At 51.3% G+C, this 13,964-nt stretch overlaps 1 protein-coding gene across 1 annotated transcript in view; it reads left to right on the top strand.

The window, feature by feature from the left end:
• The window catches only part of Wnt3a (wingless-type MMTV integration site family, member 3A), a 78,226-nt gene that overhangs the window by 59,968 nt on the left and 4,294 nt on the right, over positions 1–13,964 (top strand). Inside the window, exon 7 of the mRNA XM_013015575.1 lies at positions 8,686–8,951. Coding sequence (XP_012871029.1) covers positions 8,686–8,951 — 266 coding nt within the window. The remainder of the gene's footprint in view (positions 1–8,685; positions 8,952–13,964) is intronic.

The raw sequence follows: 13,964 nt of genomic DNA, 5'->3' as shown, positions 1-13,964 counted from the left end.
AGCTAGAACCCGAGTCCCGTGCTCCTGATGATGCACCCCGAGTCCCATGCTCATGATGATGCACCCCAAGTCCCGTGCTCATGATGATGGACCCCAAGTCCCGTGTTCATGATGATGGACCTCAAGTCCCGTGCTCATGATTATGCACCCCAAGTCCTGTACTCATGATGCACCCCAAGTCCTGTGCTCATGATGATGGACCCCAAGTCCCATGCTCATGATGATGGACCCCAAGTCCCGTGCTCATGATGCACCCCAAGTCCTGTGCTCATGATGATGGACCCCAAGTCCCGTGCTCATGATGCACCCCAAGTCCCGTGCTCATGATGCACCCCAAGTCCCGTGCTCATGATGATGCACCCCAAGTCCCGTGTTCATGATATGGACCCCAAGTCCCATGCTCATGATGCACCCCAAGTCCCGTGCTCATGATGGTGGACCCCAAGTCCCGTGCTCATGATGATGGACCCCAAGTCCCGTGCTCATGATGCACCCCAAGTCCCGTGCTCATGATGATGGACCCCAAGTCCCGTGCTCATGATGATGGACCCCAAGTCCCGTGCTCATGATGCACCCCAAGTCCCATGCTCATGATGCACCCCAAGTCCCATGCTCATGATGGTGCACCCCGAGTCCCGTGCTCATGATCGTGGACCCCAAGTCCCGTGCTCATGATGGTGGACCCCAAGTCCCGTGCTCATGATGCACCCCAAGTCCCATGCTCATGATGCACCCCAAGTCCCATGCTCATGATGGTGCACCCCGAGTCCCATGCTCATGATGGTGCACCCCGAGTCCCATGCTCATGATGGTGCACCCCAAGTCCCGTGCTCATGATGAAGGACCCGCTCCAGCGGACCAGTGCGATAACACCGACCACTGACGGGCATCGGCCTGCTGGAGCCCTGTCCCACCGTGGCCGTGTCTGGGTGAGAAGCCGGCAGGGATGCTCGCTGTCGTCAGTCCCCCAGACAGGGCTCTCCTCGGGGCCATGTTCCCTCCCTGAGCCGTGGCCGACTTGTATTGTCCTGTGGTCACCAACCGTGAAGGGACCCAGGTGAGGGTCCCGTCTGAGTCTGGGGTTTCATGGATGAGGCCTTGCCCTGCCCAGAGCAGTGGATGCGGGCCCCGGGTGGCCTTTCAGTGATCTGTTACCCTCGAGGGCCGGGAAGTCCCAGGACCCATTCCCTGTCCACCTTCCCCAAGGGGTCAGGCTGAGCCACCCCAGAGCGTCGCTGCCTACAGCCTTCTGTCCTTGTCACATCTGAACAGCCGTCTCTGGGGACAGTCCTGCCTCCGGAAGCCCCCAAGGAACGCTTTCAGGAGCCCCGGGCTATCTGTCTGTCTCTAACCAGGCCTGTGCCCACCACCTTCCCCTCTGGAGAGAGGACAGGGCAGCAGCTCCCCCTGGGCCGGGGGTATGGAGCCAGGCAGGTGGGCTTCCCGCCCAGGCATGACTGCAGCCATGGAAACACCTAGTGAAGCTGTGGAATCCCGCCTGAGAGGCAGAGCAACCTCTCAGGACTGCTTTATCTGGGCAGCTGGAGACCCATGGCTGGCTCTCTCGGAGCCTTTTTCCTGTCTGGACTCATCTGGGCCATTCTCTCCAGAGCAGGGCTGCCTCTGGGCTGCACTCGGCAGGATGAACTTTCTGAGCACCCCTTGCTCCCTGCAGAAATGGCCTCTTGGGTCGTCTCCCTGGGAAGCACGGTCCTACAGAGGCAGTCAGTGCTCGAGTGCTCCGCAGGGCACAGTCGGCGCTTCATGGTGAAAAGTGAGACCATTTGTGCAATCCATCTCCAACATCCAGAGAGCCTTTCCTGAAGATAACGGCAGTTGTTTCTTAAATACTTTCAGCTTCTCACAAGAAAATACAAATATTTGGCTGACCTCTTTTATTCCCCAAATCATCTCTGGTTCTTGACAAGCCCATGAAATCCAACTCCCAAAATAGGAGATTTGCTGAAACCCCTCTAAAGCCCACGTCCTGAGTCTCAAAGGCAACCTCGTCCCATGGCTCCTGACAGGAGAGCTGGGCTGCCCTCGGCTGTGATGCCCAAATAGTGACTCTCCCTTCTTCCCAGACACCAACTCCCTCGATCCTCCATCCACGTACCCATCCATCCATGATCACCCTTGCGTCTATCATCCACCTATCTACCCATCCGCCAATTCACCGAGCATTTATCCTTCTAGCCAGTCACCCATCGGCCTACCCATCTCCCTCCCATCTAACCACGCGCCATTCATCCATTCATGTCCCGTCTTTGCACCTGTCGTCCAGGCGTTCATCCACCCTTCCATCACCCACGCCTCACCTATCCGCCTGTCTACGGACTACTTCAGGCTTGCTCTGGATTCCATGCTGCCAAGCCAAGCTGTGTGCTTGTCTACCCCCTGCTGTCCTCTCTGTCACCTGTAACTCCTAAAGACAGGAAACGCACGAGAACCCACAGCAAAGGACCTGATGTAGGCCAGCAGGGCATCCCACCCAGGACAGAGAAGGCTTTTCTTACGGTGAGGGATTCTTCTCAGCTGACAGTGAACCTTCCAGTCTCTTTTTTTTTTTTTGGGTCCGGTCGTGGGACCTGAACTCTGGGCTTGGGCGCTGTCCCTCAGCTCTTCAGCTCAAGGCTAGCGCTCTACCACTTGAGCCACAGCGCCACTTCCGGCTTTTTTCTTTTTGCTTATGTGGTGCTGAGGAATCGAACCCAGGGCCTCATGCACGCAAGGCAAGCGCTCTACCACTGAGCCACCTTCCCAGCCCATCCTTCCAGTCTCTTTAAATCCCACTAGAACCATAGCTCCTTCAACTTTCATGAAGCCTAGATTGCTGGAAATTGTACTTTATTGAGCAGCAATCCACGTTCTCAAAGTTGATTTTCAAATCCTGGTTCTTAAGAGCAGGTACATCACGTTTTACTCATCTCATATTCCTAGTTCTGAGCCTAGTGCCTGGCTCATTATGGATGCCTATCTTGGATGAGTGGATGGATGGAAGGGTGGGTAGACTGATGGATAATTGACAAGTGGATAATGGTTGGAAGGAAGCATATGTGGAGTATAAATACACAGATAGCAGACAGATGATGAATAGATGGATATAATAAACGGATAGTAATAAATGGGTAGTAAATGGATGGGTGGTAAATGGTGGATGATGGATTTGTGATGGAAAAAAGGAAGGACACAGATAAATGTTACTTTTTATTAACTCAATCACTATTTTCTAAATAAGACCACAGCCAGGGATCTGGTGAAGATGACTTTCCCAATTAGATTTGCTTTTTCTTTGGTGTGGTTTGTTGATTGGTTTGCTTTTTTTAAATATCGTACCTTGTGCTGAACTCAAACTCGATCTTCCTGCCTCAGCCTCCCTTCCTAGCTGCTGAGATTACAGGAGTTCACTACTGTACCTGGCTTAGAATTTGTTTCTCTTGTGGAGCAATTATGTCACATAATTGGCTTTCTTCTTCTTCTTTCTTTACACTTGATGGCCATATGGGCAGAGTCTTGGGTCTGAACAGAGCAGGCTTTCACTAGCTCACAAAGTTCATCCTGGCTCTGCTCCAGGCATCTGGGCCAAATTGGCAGCATCTGCATGGGCCCGGTAGCCTACAGCCTGCTCTTCCACTTTTAACTCCCAACAGTCCTTTGGAAATAAGACCTTTCTCTGCTAGTTGAGATGATCCGCTTGTGTTTCTGGAGTATGGACCATGTCCCGTTACAGGTACCTTTGTCCCCCATGCTAGCTGCCTCTGTTGTGTCCCTAGAAGCAGAATCCCCTAACAAAGGTGTGGTTTGTGCCCGTGAGACCTGTGTCCTCACTCGGCAATCTCAGGGCTGTTCTGTCTGTCTGTCCTGTTCTACTCCCTGCAAAAAGAGAAGGCACTGAGGCAGGAGCTGATCGCAGTGATTGCCCCTAAGCCTTGTGGAAATCTGATAAAAAGCCTTTCCTTCTACAGGAAAATGTGTGCACTCTGAGAGACACCCTGTAGTTTCTGCCCACAGTCCTGGGGGGGGGGGCGTGTACCCACAACCCCGGCTGGAATTGGTCCTCCCAGGACCAAACCCCTGTGGCTGAGAGTGTCACCTGGAGCTTCTGGAGACATGTCTTCTGGCAGCCTTGAGACATCTCCTTTCCTCTTTTGAGATCATTTTAAGCTTGCAGAAGCACTGCGGGAGTGGTACCGCACTCACCCCTACTGCAGACATGGTGCACACCCATGAAGCCTCAAAGCTGAGTCCCCCCGTCCCCGAGTCCCTCCGTCCCCGAGTCCCTCCGTCCCCGAGTCCCTCCGTCCCCGAGTCCTCATCCTAACTCGAAGGTCGCCCGTCTTCCCACCACGCCCCCTTTTCTGCCCCGGAATCTCATCTCAGACCCCTTGTTCTTTTACCTCACCCTCTCCCTGAGGTTCCTCCAACCTCCCCTCCGTTCCCTGGAGTTTCTGAGGAGTGTGGGCAGACTCGAGACTGCCGAAACTGAGGAGGACCAGCTGGGTTCAGCAGGTGTTCTGCATGCGCTGTGCTTTTGTCTTTTGGCTGGAGGGTGGGGTAGCGTGAGGGTTTGAACTCGGGGCTTCATGCGTGCTCTGCCAGTGCTCTACCTTGTGTGCCACTCAGCTAACACAGCTTTGTGCTGGCTATTTTGGATATGGCGTCTTGCAGAATTTTGCCTGTGGTGACTTTGAACTCGTCCTCCGGATCTCAGCCTCCCAAGCAGTTGTGAGCCACTGGCAGTGGCCAGGCTAAGAGTTGTTAACGAGCATGCCTTCAAGTGAATGCAGTCCTACGCAGGGGCTGATGATGCCTCCACCACTGAGGACATAAACTCCATCCATCGCTGAAGATGATATCTACGGATTATCCAATACAGCTACAGGTTTCCCCTTGTAGGGACTAGTACCTTGGGAAACTGCGGAGAAATCCATGGATTCAGTTCCAAATCAGAACCCCTTTGCCAGAACACACTGTCTCATGTTTATCTGCCTGCGGTTTGCAGCCTACAGCTCCTACAGGGCCCCACAAGCAGGTCCTGTGAACACGTGCACAGAGGTTTCTTGTCTCCATCTTTTGGGACCCAGCTGAAGGTCAGCTCCAGGGTTTCCTCAGCCTGGAGAGCCTTTGTCTGGAGGAGACCTTCTCTTCCTCTAAAATCCCGGGGCCTCCAGCTGTCCCTTAGCTCCTTTGCTCAAGGCTGGTGCCTGTGACTTGAGGCACACCTCCACTCTGGCTTTCTTTGCTAGTTAGTTGGAGATAAGAGTCTCTTGGATTTGTCTGCCTGGGCTTTGAACCGGGATCAGCAGATCTTAACTTCCTGAGTAACTAGGATTATAGGCATGAGCTACTGGCGCCCGGCTCCCCTCCTCTTTTGGCAGGAGAAACTGAGGCTTAGTGGGGAGGGACGCCTGCCCAGTTAGCTGGTGACAGAGCCAGGTAAGAATCTGCTTTTGTCTCTCCAAGTTTTAAGTCCTAGCTCCAGTCTCCCTCCCCTGGCCGCCTTTCTTCAAGTGTCTGTCAGTCCTAGCCTGTTTTCCTGAGTCCTGATAAGCAGAAGTTTCCAAAGCCTTGTTCTGGGCACGGCAGGGTGAGGCAGAGGTCTCGGGGTCTGGGGCACTGGCGCCATCTCCTAGGGTCGCCCTCCCTGGACTCATCTGGCTAGGTAGGGTAGTTAGAGCTTCAGACAGCAGATTCCCTGTGCTGGGAATGGGAGAAAGGAAAACAGAAGGAAGAGTGAGTCAGGTGTCCAGGATGCAGTTCAAGCCTCCTGCCTGAGCTGCCCTGGGAAGGGTGCCAGGGAAAGCCAAGTTCGACAGCCCACAGGCTGCTTCGCTCACTGGTCCTAACACAGCCTCAGGGGTTCTCGGGAAGCAGCTCTGGAGGGGTCAGGAAGGATAGATGCCCAGCTCAGCTCAAGAAAGCAGGAGGAGGCAGCCTAGGAACACAGGAGGAGAGGAGGGTCGTTGGTGTCCAGCAAACGCAGGCATTTGTTCAGCCAGGTTCCGGGGTGATTGCAAAGGGTGCGACTGGTCTGTCTGGGGTGAGCATTTTATATTGGAAAATGAATGTTTTGGGGCATCTTGGAAAGGTGTAGAGGAAGCTGCTACGGGGCTGGGCCTGTCCTGGGGTTGGTCTGAGGACATGCATGATGTGCAGCCTCTGCCCGACGCCGGAGGGTGGCGTACACTTCTCCTGTGTTCTCTGTGTGGAAGTGAATGTGCGCTTTTGTTCTCTTTTGTCGGTTCTGGGGCTTGAACTCTGGGCGCTGTCCCTCAGCTCTTCAGTTCAAGGCAAGCGCTCTATCACTTGAGCCATATCACTACTTCTGTTTTTCTGGTGGTTAACTGGAGACAAGAGTCTCACAGACTTTCCTGCCCAGGCTGGCTTTGAACCGCCATCCTCAGATCTCAGCCTCCTGAGTAGCCAGGATTACAGGCGTGAGCCACCGGCGCCCGGCTGAATGCATATTTTTTTATGCTAGTTCTGTGTGGATGAGTATCAAGCTTCCTGAGTGTGTCAGAGTATGTGCACAGTTGCTCAGTTTCCTTGTTCTTCCTGCCTGCAATTAAGAACACAGAGTCCCCAGGACTGTTCACTCAGAACTCAGCTGGAAAAACCCTGGGGAGCAATCCTCCTGCCCATCCCTCTAGGAGGAAGGCTTCTTGGCGATCCACATGAGGTTTTGTGTAAGGAAGGACTCTCATAAACTCAAGGATTCTACTGTCCAGGAGCCAGTGATGCACCCTTGAACAAGAGGGTTCTCGCCCAAGAAATCCACAGCACACCTGCTCCCGGAGACCCAGGCTCTGGGGCCTCAAGCCCAGAATGTTCTCAGCTAGGACAGCAGTTCAGACTCTCATTCCTCTTGCTCCTGGGGCTTCCTCAGCTTGCAGTACCTTGGTTATCACTTAGCACAACTATGTCAGGTGACAATGGAAAGAGTGTCAGTGACAGCCAGACTGACATGGCCCCACCCCCACCCCCTCCTGCCCCAGCGGAAGGTTTACCCCCCCTAGAGGCCCAGCCCGGTCCTTCATCCTGCCTGGAGAAGCCCCCTTGGGTCTGAACGCTGCAAAATCCAGCCGCCACCCCACAGAGCCGGACCTGTTTCCCTTAGTGTCCTCCAGGTCTCTCCCTTCATGGCTTACCAACGTTTCATTGTGCATAACACAGAGCCATCAGAACCAAAACAGGATGGCGCTTAATCAGACACATAGAATAGAAGTCTCAAAAATTCATCTACTTTTTTTTTGTTTTTTTAGGTCATGGGGCTTGAACTCTGGGCCTGGACATTGTCCCTCAGCTCTTCAGCTCAAGGTTAATGCTCTACCACTTGAGCCACAGCGCCACTTCCAGTTTTCGGGTGATTAATTGGAGATAAGATTCTCACAGACTTTCCTGCCCAAGCTGACTGAACCACAGTCCTCAGATCTCAGCCTTCTGAGTAGCTAGGATTACAGGCATGAGCCACCAGTGCCTGGCTACTTTTTTATATTTATATTTTTTTATATAATATATTTTTTACATTATATATATATAAGATATATATTTCCAACAAAAGATGCCAAGAACACAGTAGAGAAATGACAATACCTTTGATAAATAGTGCTAGGAAAATGAGATAATGACATCACATGCAGAAGACTGAAAATCAACCCCCAAATCTTTCTTCATACATAAAAATCAATTCAAACCAGGCACCAGTGGTTCACACCTACAATCAGATCTAAGGATCATGGATTTAACAACTGAAGCAGAAAAGTCCATGTGAAGACTCTTATCTCCAATTAATCACCAAAAGCCAGAAGTGGAGGTAAGGCTCAAGTGGTAGAGTTCCAAACTTGAGGAAAAAAAAAAAAGCTAAGGAGTTGGATGCTGGTGGCTCACACCTGTAATCCTAGGTATTCAGGAGACTGAGATCTGAGGATCAAGGTTCAAAGCCAGCCCAGGCAGGAAAGTCTGTGAGATTTTTGGGGGGGGGATCTGGTTGTGGGCTGAACTCTGGGCCTGGGTGCTGTCCCTCAGCTCTTCAGCTCAAGGCTAGTGCTCTACCACTTGAGCCACAGCGCCACTTCCAGCTTTTTCTGCTTATATGGTGCTGAGGAATTGAACCCAGGGCCTCATGCATGCAAGGCAAGCACTCTACTACTGAGCCACCTTCCCAGCCCCTCTGTGAGACTTTTATCTGCAATAAACTACTCAGAAAAAAGCCAGAAGTGGCGCTGTGACTCAAATGAGAGGACACTAGCTTTGAGCCAAAGAAGCTCAAGGACAGAGCCCAGGCCCAGAGTTCAAGCCCCAGGACTGGCAGGAAAAAAGGAAAGAAAAAAAAGCTGAGGAATAGTGCTCAGGCCTCAAGTTCAAGCCCCAGTACTAGCACATGCGCATGCGCGCGCGCGTGTGCGCGCACACACACACACACACACACACTCACAATCAGTTCAAGCTGGATTGACTTAACATAAGACCAGAAACTATGAAACTACTGCAAGACAGCTGTGAGGAAATGCTTCAGGACATTGGTCAGAACAAGGATTTTATGGTGTGACTCCACAAGTCTTGGTGCGCTCTCCTGCACCTTCTCCTCCCCCCTCGAGTCCTGGCTCCTAGTGGCTCAGTGTGGACACCCCCTCTCCCTGCAGCCTCCTCAGCAGACTCTGCTCACACCCCCTCCTTCCTCCACAGCCACCCGGGAGTCAGCCTTCGTCCACGCCATCGCCTCAGCCGGCGTGGCCTTTGCGGTGACGCGGTCCTGTGCCGAGGGCTCTGCGGCCATCTGTGGCTGCAGTAGCCGCCACCAGGGCTCCCCCGGCGAAGGCTGGAAGTGGGGGGGCTGCGGCGAGGACATCGAGTTTGGTGGAATGGTGTCCCGGGAGTTTGCAGACGCCCGGGAGAACCGGCCAGACGCCCGCTCGGCCATGAACCGCCACAACAACGAGGCCGGACGCCAGGTACGTGGCGCCCCAGGGCCCCTGGGCAGCGCAAGTCCCTTTTGTCCCGTGGGGTAGAACGGTGGGCTGGAGGGGGACTGCTCACTCCGTGGAAGGATTTGTGAAAGTCAGCACGGCCCAGATGCACCCCAGAATCCAATGCATTCCCGTAAGAGGTCAAGGCCACCCATGGACTTCCCCCAAAGGAGGGTCGGGTATGGGCCTGGCGTGCAGAAGCCCCTGGACCTTATGGAGGAGGAGACAGAGAAGCAGCCACAGAGCAAGGCAGGAATGTTAGTGACAAAGAAATACACACATAGTGAGCAGACAGGAAGAGAAACAGAGCGACAGAGATAGATGGGTGGGTAAACATATAAACTAAGAGAGATATACAGCTAGAAAAGATATTAATAGAGATGCTTAGTGCTTAATAGAGAGATGATTGATAGATGATTGATAAGACATAGATAGGATGGATAGATTGACTGATAGAGTTTTATAAGCCTGTATAAAATAAAGGAGACACAACTTCAGGTGTTTCTACCCTTCAGTTTAGAGTCTAATCAGGCTTTGCCCCTGGCATTGAGGCTTCCGGAAGAGAAGGGCTGAATTTCCATATGTAGACAGACTTTGTACTTGGGCAGCTCATCCTTAGATTGTGCTTAAGTGTCAGACCAGAAAAATCTCTGCTTACCCTTTCTAGAAATAAAGCTAGATACATGAATGTTGTCATACCAGACCCAAGAATTAACTCTTAAGAGATGAGAAATTTGAGACCCATGCAGGAATTTCCAGTATCAGGTATCTTTAAGAAGTAGAGATGAAGCTGGGCATTGGTGTCTCACACCTGGAGTCCTAGCTATTCAAGAGGTTGAGATCTGAAGAGCAAAGCTCGAACAAGCCTTGGGCAGCAAATCCAAGAGACTTATCTCCAGTTAACCAGCAAAAAGCTGAAGTAGAGGCAGAGCTGAAGTGCTAGAGCATCAGCCTTGAATGAACAAACACAGACAATGCCAAGTCATGGCATGAGAGAGAGGGGGGAGAGGGAGGAAGGGAGAAGGAGGGAGGGAGGGAAGGAAGGAGGGAGAGAGAAAGAGAGAGAACAGGAAGTTTTTTCCTAGAACTAAAGTTTTAGAGCCATAGGCCTAGTAAGTGACTGGAAGATCACAAGATAGTGTGTGAAATTCAGAGCTAATAATGACAGAAACTCTTCAAGCTGCAAGAAGAATGTCTGGGTTTCATGCAAATGATCAGGAATCAAGATGGCACCAGACTTCCCAGGAAGAAAAATGAAAGCTAGAAGAAAATTGGGTGGTAATATTTTCAGGACTGTGAGGGACAAAATGATTTAAACCAAGAATTTGATGTGCAGCTAAACTAGCAATTAAGTATCATACTGAATTAGAAAAGACTCATGTTTTCAGACATTCACATTTCACAAAACTTACCTGGGGCCCTGTTCTTGCAACAAAGCTATCTCCAAGAAGATGAGATGGACAGAGCTGAGACAAGCTTGAACATCTCAAGTTCAAGACAGAACTGAGAAAATTTAGTCAGGGGAGAATTAGGGGCTAAACCAGTGGCAGTACATTAATATCAGTAACAGGAAAGGAAATGTCATCATAATACAGCACATACATGTAGGAAGTGTAGGAAAGTGATGTGAGAAATTAAATTTTCATCCTCCATGGGAGAGGCCAATAGATATTGCCTAGGACTCAAAAAACAAGCAGTGGCAAGACAAGAGTGTTACAAGAATAGAAAGTGTGGGCTAGGAATGTGGCTCAGTGGTAGAGTGCTTGCCTAGCATGCATGAAGCCCTGGGTTTGATTCCTCAGCACCACATAAACAGAAAAAGGCTGGAAGTGGCGCTGTGGCTCAAGTAGTAGAGTGCTACCTTGAGCAAAAGAAGCTTACGGACAGTGCCCAGGCCCTGAGTTCAAGCCCCAGGACTGGCAAAATAATAATAATAATAGCCGGGCACTGGTGGCTCACGCCTGTAATCCTAGCTATTCAGGAGGCTGAGATCTGAGGATCCAGGTTCAAAGCCAGTCCGGGCAGGAAAGTCCATGAGACTCTTATCTCCAATAAAAACCACTAGAAAACTGGAAGTGACACTGTGGCTCAAGTGGTAGAGTGCTCACCTTGAGCTGAAGAACACAGGGACAGCACCCAGGCTCAGAGTTCAAGCCCCACGACAGACAAAATATAATAATAATAATAAGTGTTGCAATGGGGCTGGGAAGGTGGCTCAGTGGTAGAGCGCTTGCCTTGCATGCATGAGGCCCTGGTTTGATTCCTCGGCACCACATAAGCAGAAAAAAAATAAAGCCAGAAGTGGTGCTGTGGCTCAAGTGGTAGAGCGCTAGCCTTGAGCTGAAGAGCTGAGGGACAGCGCCCAGGCCCAGAGTTCAGGACCCACAACCAGACCCAAAAAATAAATAAATTCAAAAAATAAGTGTCGCAAGGTCTTTGCTGCTTGGCTGAGACAGAATCCCTGGGATTTTTTTTTTTTTCAGCAGGTTTCAAGCGTTACTGGACCTTTTTTTGGGGTTGGTCATGGGACCTGAACTCTGGGCCTGGGCGCTGTCCCTCAGCTCTTCAGCTCAAGGCTAGTGCTCTACCACTTGAGCCACAGCCCTACTTGTGGCTTTTTCTGCTGAAGTGGTGCTAAAGAATCGAACCCAGGGCCTCATGCATGAAAGGCTTTGAACAGAATAAAACTAGAAGAAAAGAATCTGAAGTAGAGAAGGGAAGTATGCCTCTTGTTTGGGAAAATGTGACTACAAACAAGAGGAACATGAATATTTGACAAACGACTAGGCAGAGCAGAGCAGGGCCAGGGGGTCACTCTACCCCTGACTGTGATCAAGAATAACAGAGATAAAGAAGTAGCTAAGAAGCCAGGCGTCGGTGGCTCACACCTGTAATCCTAGCTACTCAGGAGGCTGAGATCTGAGGATCAGAGTTCAAAGCCAGCCCATGCAGGAAAGTCCATGAGACTTTGATCTCATGGAAGTGGCGCTGTGACTCAAGTGGTAAAGCACCAGCCTTGAGCTGAAGAGCTGAGGGACAGCGCCCAGGCCCAGAGTTCAAGCCCTATGACAGACAAATAAATAAATATAAATAAAAAGAACTGGCTAAGGGAGGGGCATGAGGCAAAGGTAGATCTGGACCCAAAGCCTAGCCAAAGCTTTAAGCCACTGGAACCACAAATGTGAGCTGCATAGGCAATTATAAATTTTTGAGTAGCCATATTGAAAGAATAAACAGGCCAGATACACTTTAAATGCTAAATGTAAGTAAATATCAGCATTTGTTTGCTTTTCCTTGCTATAACAAAATCCTGGGTAACTGATACAGAAAAGCAGTTTATTTAGCTGAGAGTTTTGGGGGGTAAAAGTCACGGCTGACTTGGCTTCCATGACACCTGGTGGATGGCAGCATGGTAGGGGCACAGGGGAGAGGGACAGGAAGCCAGAGAGTGGGTAGGAATTGGTCTGGCTTTCCATAACAACCCTCTCAAGAAACCCAACCTGGTTTGCTTTCATCTTTCCCTCCATTCAGAGATCCTGTAGAAATAGAGTGAGCCAGGAGGATTGGTAGGAAGGGAGCCTTTGAGCCTGCCACTACTGAGGTCTGTGTATTAGGGAACACTGTCACTATCGGGAAGATGGTGGCCCTGGTTTCCTGGAGAAGTTCTTTGCTTGGGACTTGGAGTAACTTCATGAAGTAGGGAACTTCAGGCAAAGATAAAGGCCCGTCAGGGATAAGTATCAGGAAGCAGTGCTTTCAATGAGCTAACAATTTCCTGCCTCATTTTTAAATTTAAATTTTTAATTGGTGCATAGGAATCGTCACATACACTGTGACACTCCAAAACATATATACAATGTATAATGATCATATCAGGGTAATTAGCATTTTCACACCTCCAACATTGGTTATTTGAGAATATTCAAAAGCATCTCTGCTCTTCATTTTGAAAACTGTGTTGTTCACTGTAGCTATAGACCATGAGGAAGTACTCCTCTTAGATCCCACTTCTCCAAGCTCCTACACCTCCTAACATCTAACATCCAAACATCCTAACATCTAACATCCTAACATCCAAACCATAACAACCAAGTAGCCAACATGCTATCATTGCAATAATGCAGCAGTATTAATCATGATTGTGATAGCCTGCATCCTCCTCTTATGCTGAGTCTTAGGAGTCCAGTATGTGGTCTCCATTAGGACCGGCTGCCTCTCAGTATCAGTGCACAGTGCCACGACAGTTCTCAAGATACCTGCTCTCCTCAACCCCGCTGCCCTCTCCAAGTCCCTACCACCACCACATATACACAAAGAGATGGAGGAGGATTCTGTTGCCCTCATCCAAACTCCAGCCACTGTCCAGGTCCTAGGCCATCCCAGAGCCCAGACAGGGACGGCTCCCAGTGCCGCTGCCCCAACCTATAAGCACCTGCTCTGAGTTCTCTAATTCTCCCATCAGAAAGAATCGAACTCGCATCCTCCGACCACGATGCTCCTCCAGCTCCCTCCTTCCTTCCCTCCACCCCACAGATGAGGGAGGGGAAGGCTGAGCCTATGTCGGGAGTCTCCCCCTTCTCCCCCCCCTCCCGTCGGAAGCCTTGAGTCTGGCCAGGACCAACATCCATCCCCACAGGCTCCCCTAGGAGCCAGGGAGAAGTCCCAGGGGGCGCGGTGGCCTGCGGAGATGGGGCCCTGGGTTGGCTATGGCCATGACAGGGGGACCCCGGCTGGCCACGTCCCGTGGGTAGTGATCGCCCGCCCCCACTCCCCGCTGGCCACGCCCCGTGGGCAGTGATTGGACCAATCCCCTCGCTGGCCACACCCCGTGGACAGTGATTGGACCAATCCCCCCGCTGGCCACACCCCGTGGGCAGTGATCGCCCCCCGCTAGCCACACCCCGTGGGCAGTATTCGCCCCGCCCCAGCTGGCCACGCCCCGTGGGCAGTGATTGGACCAATCCCCCCGCTGGCCACGCCCCGTAGACTGGCCACACC

This window comes from Dipodomys ordii, unplaced genomic scaffold (genome assembly GCF_000151885.1).
Source record: "Dipodomys ordii isolate 6190 unplaced genomic scaffold, Dord_2.0 Scaffold27, whole genome shotgun sequence".
NCBI lineage: Eukaryota > Metazoa > Chordata > Mammalia > Rodentia > Heteromyidae > Dipodomys > Dipodomys ordii.
The sequence above is the reverse complement of the archived record's forward strand: the minus strand, read 5'-3'. Positions and strand labels throughout refer to the sequence as shown.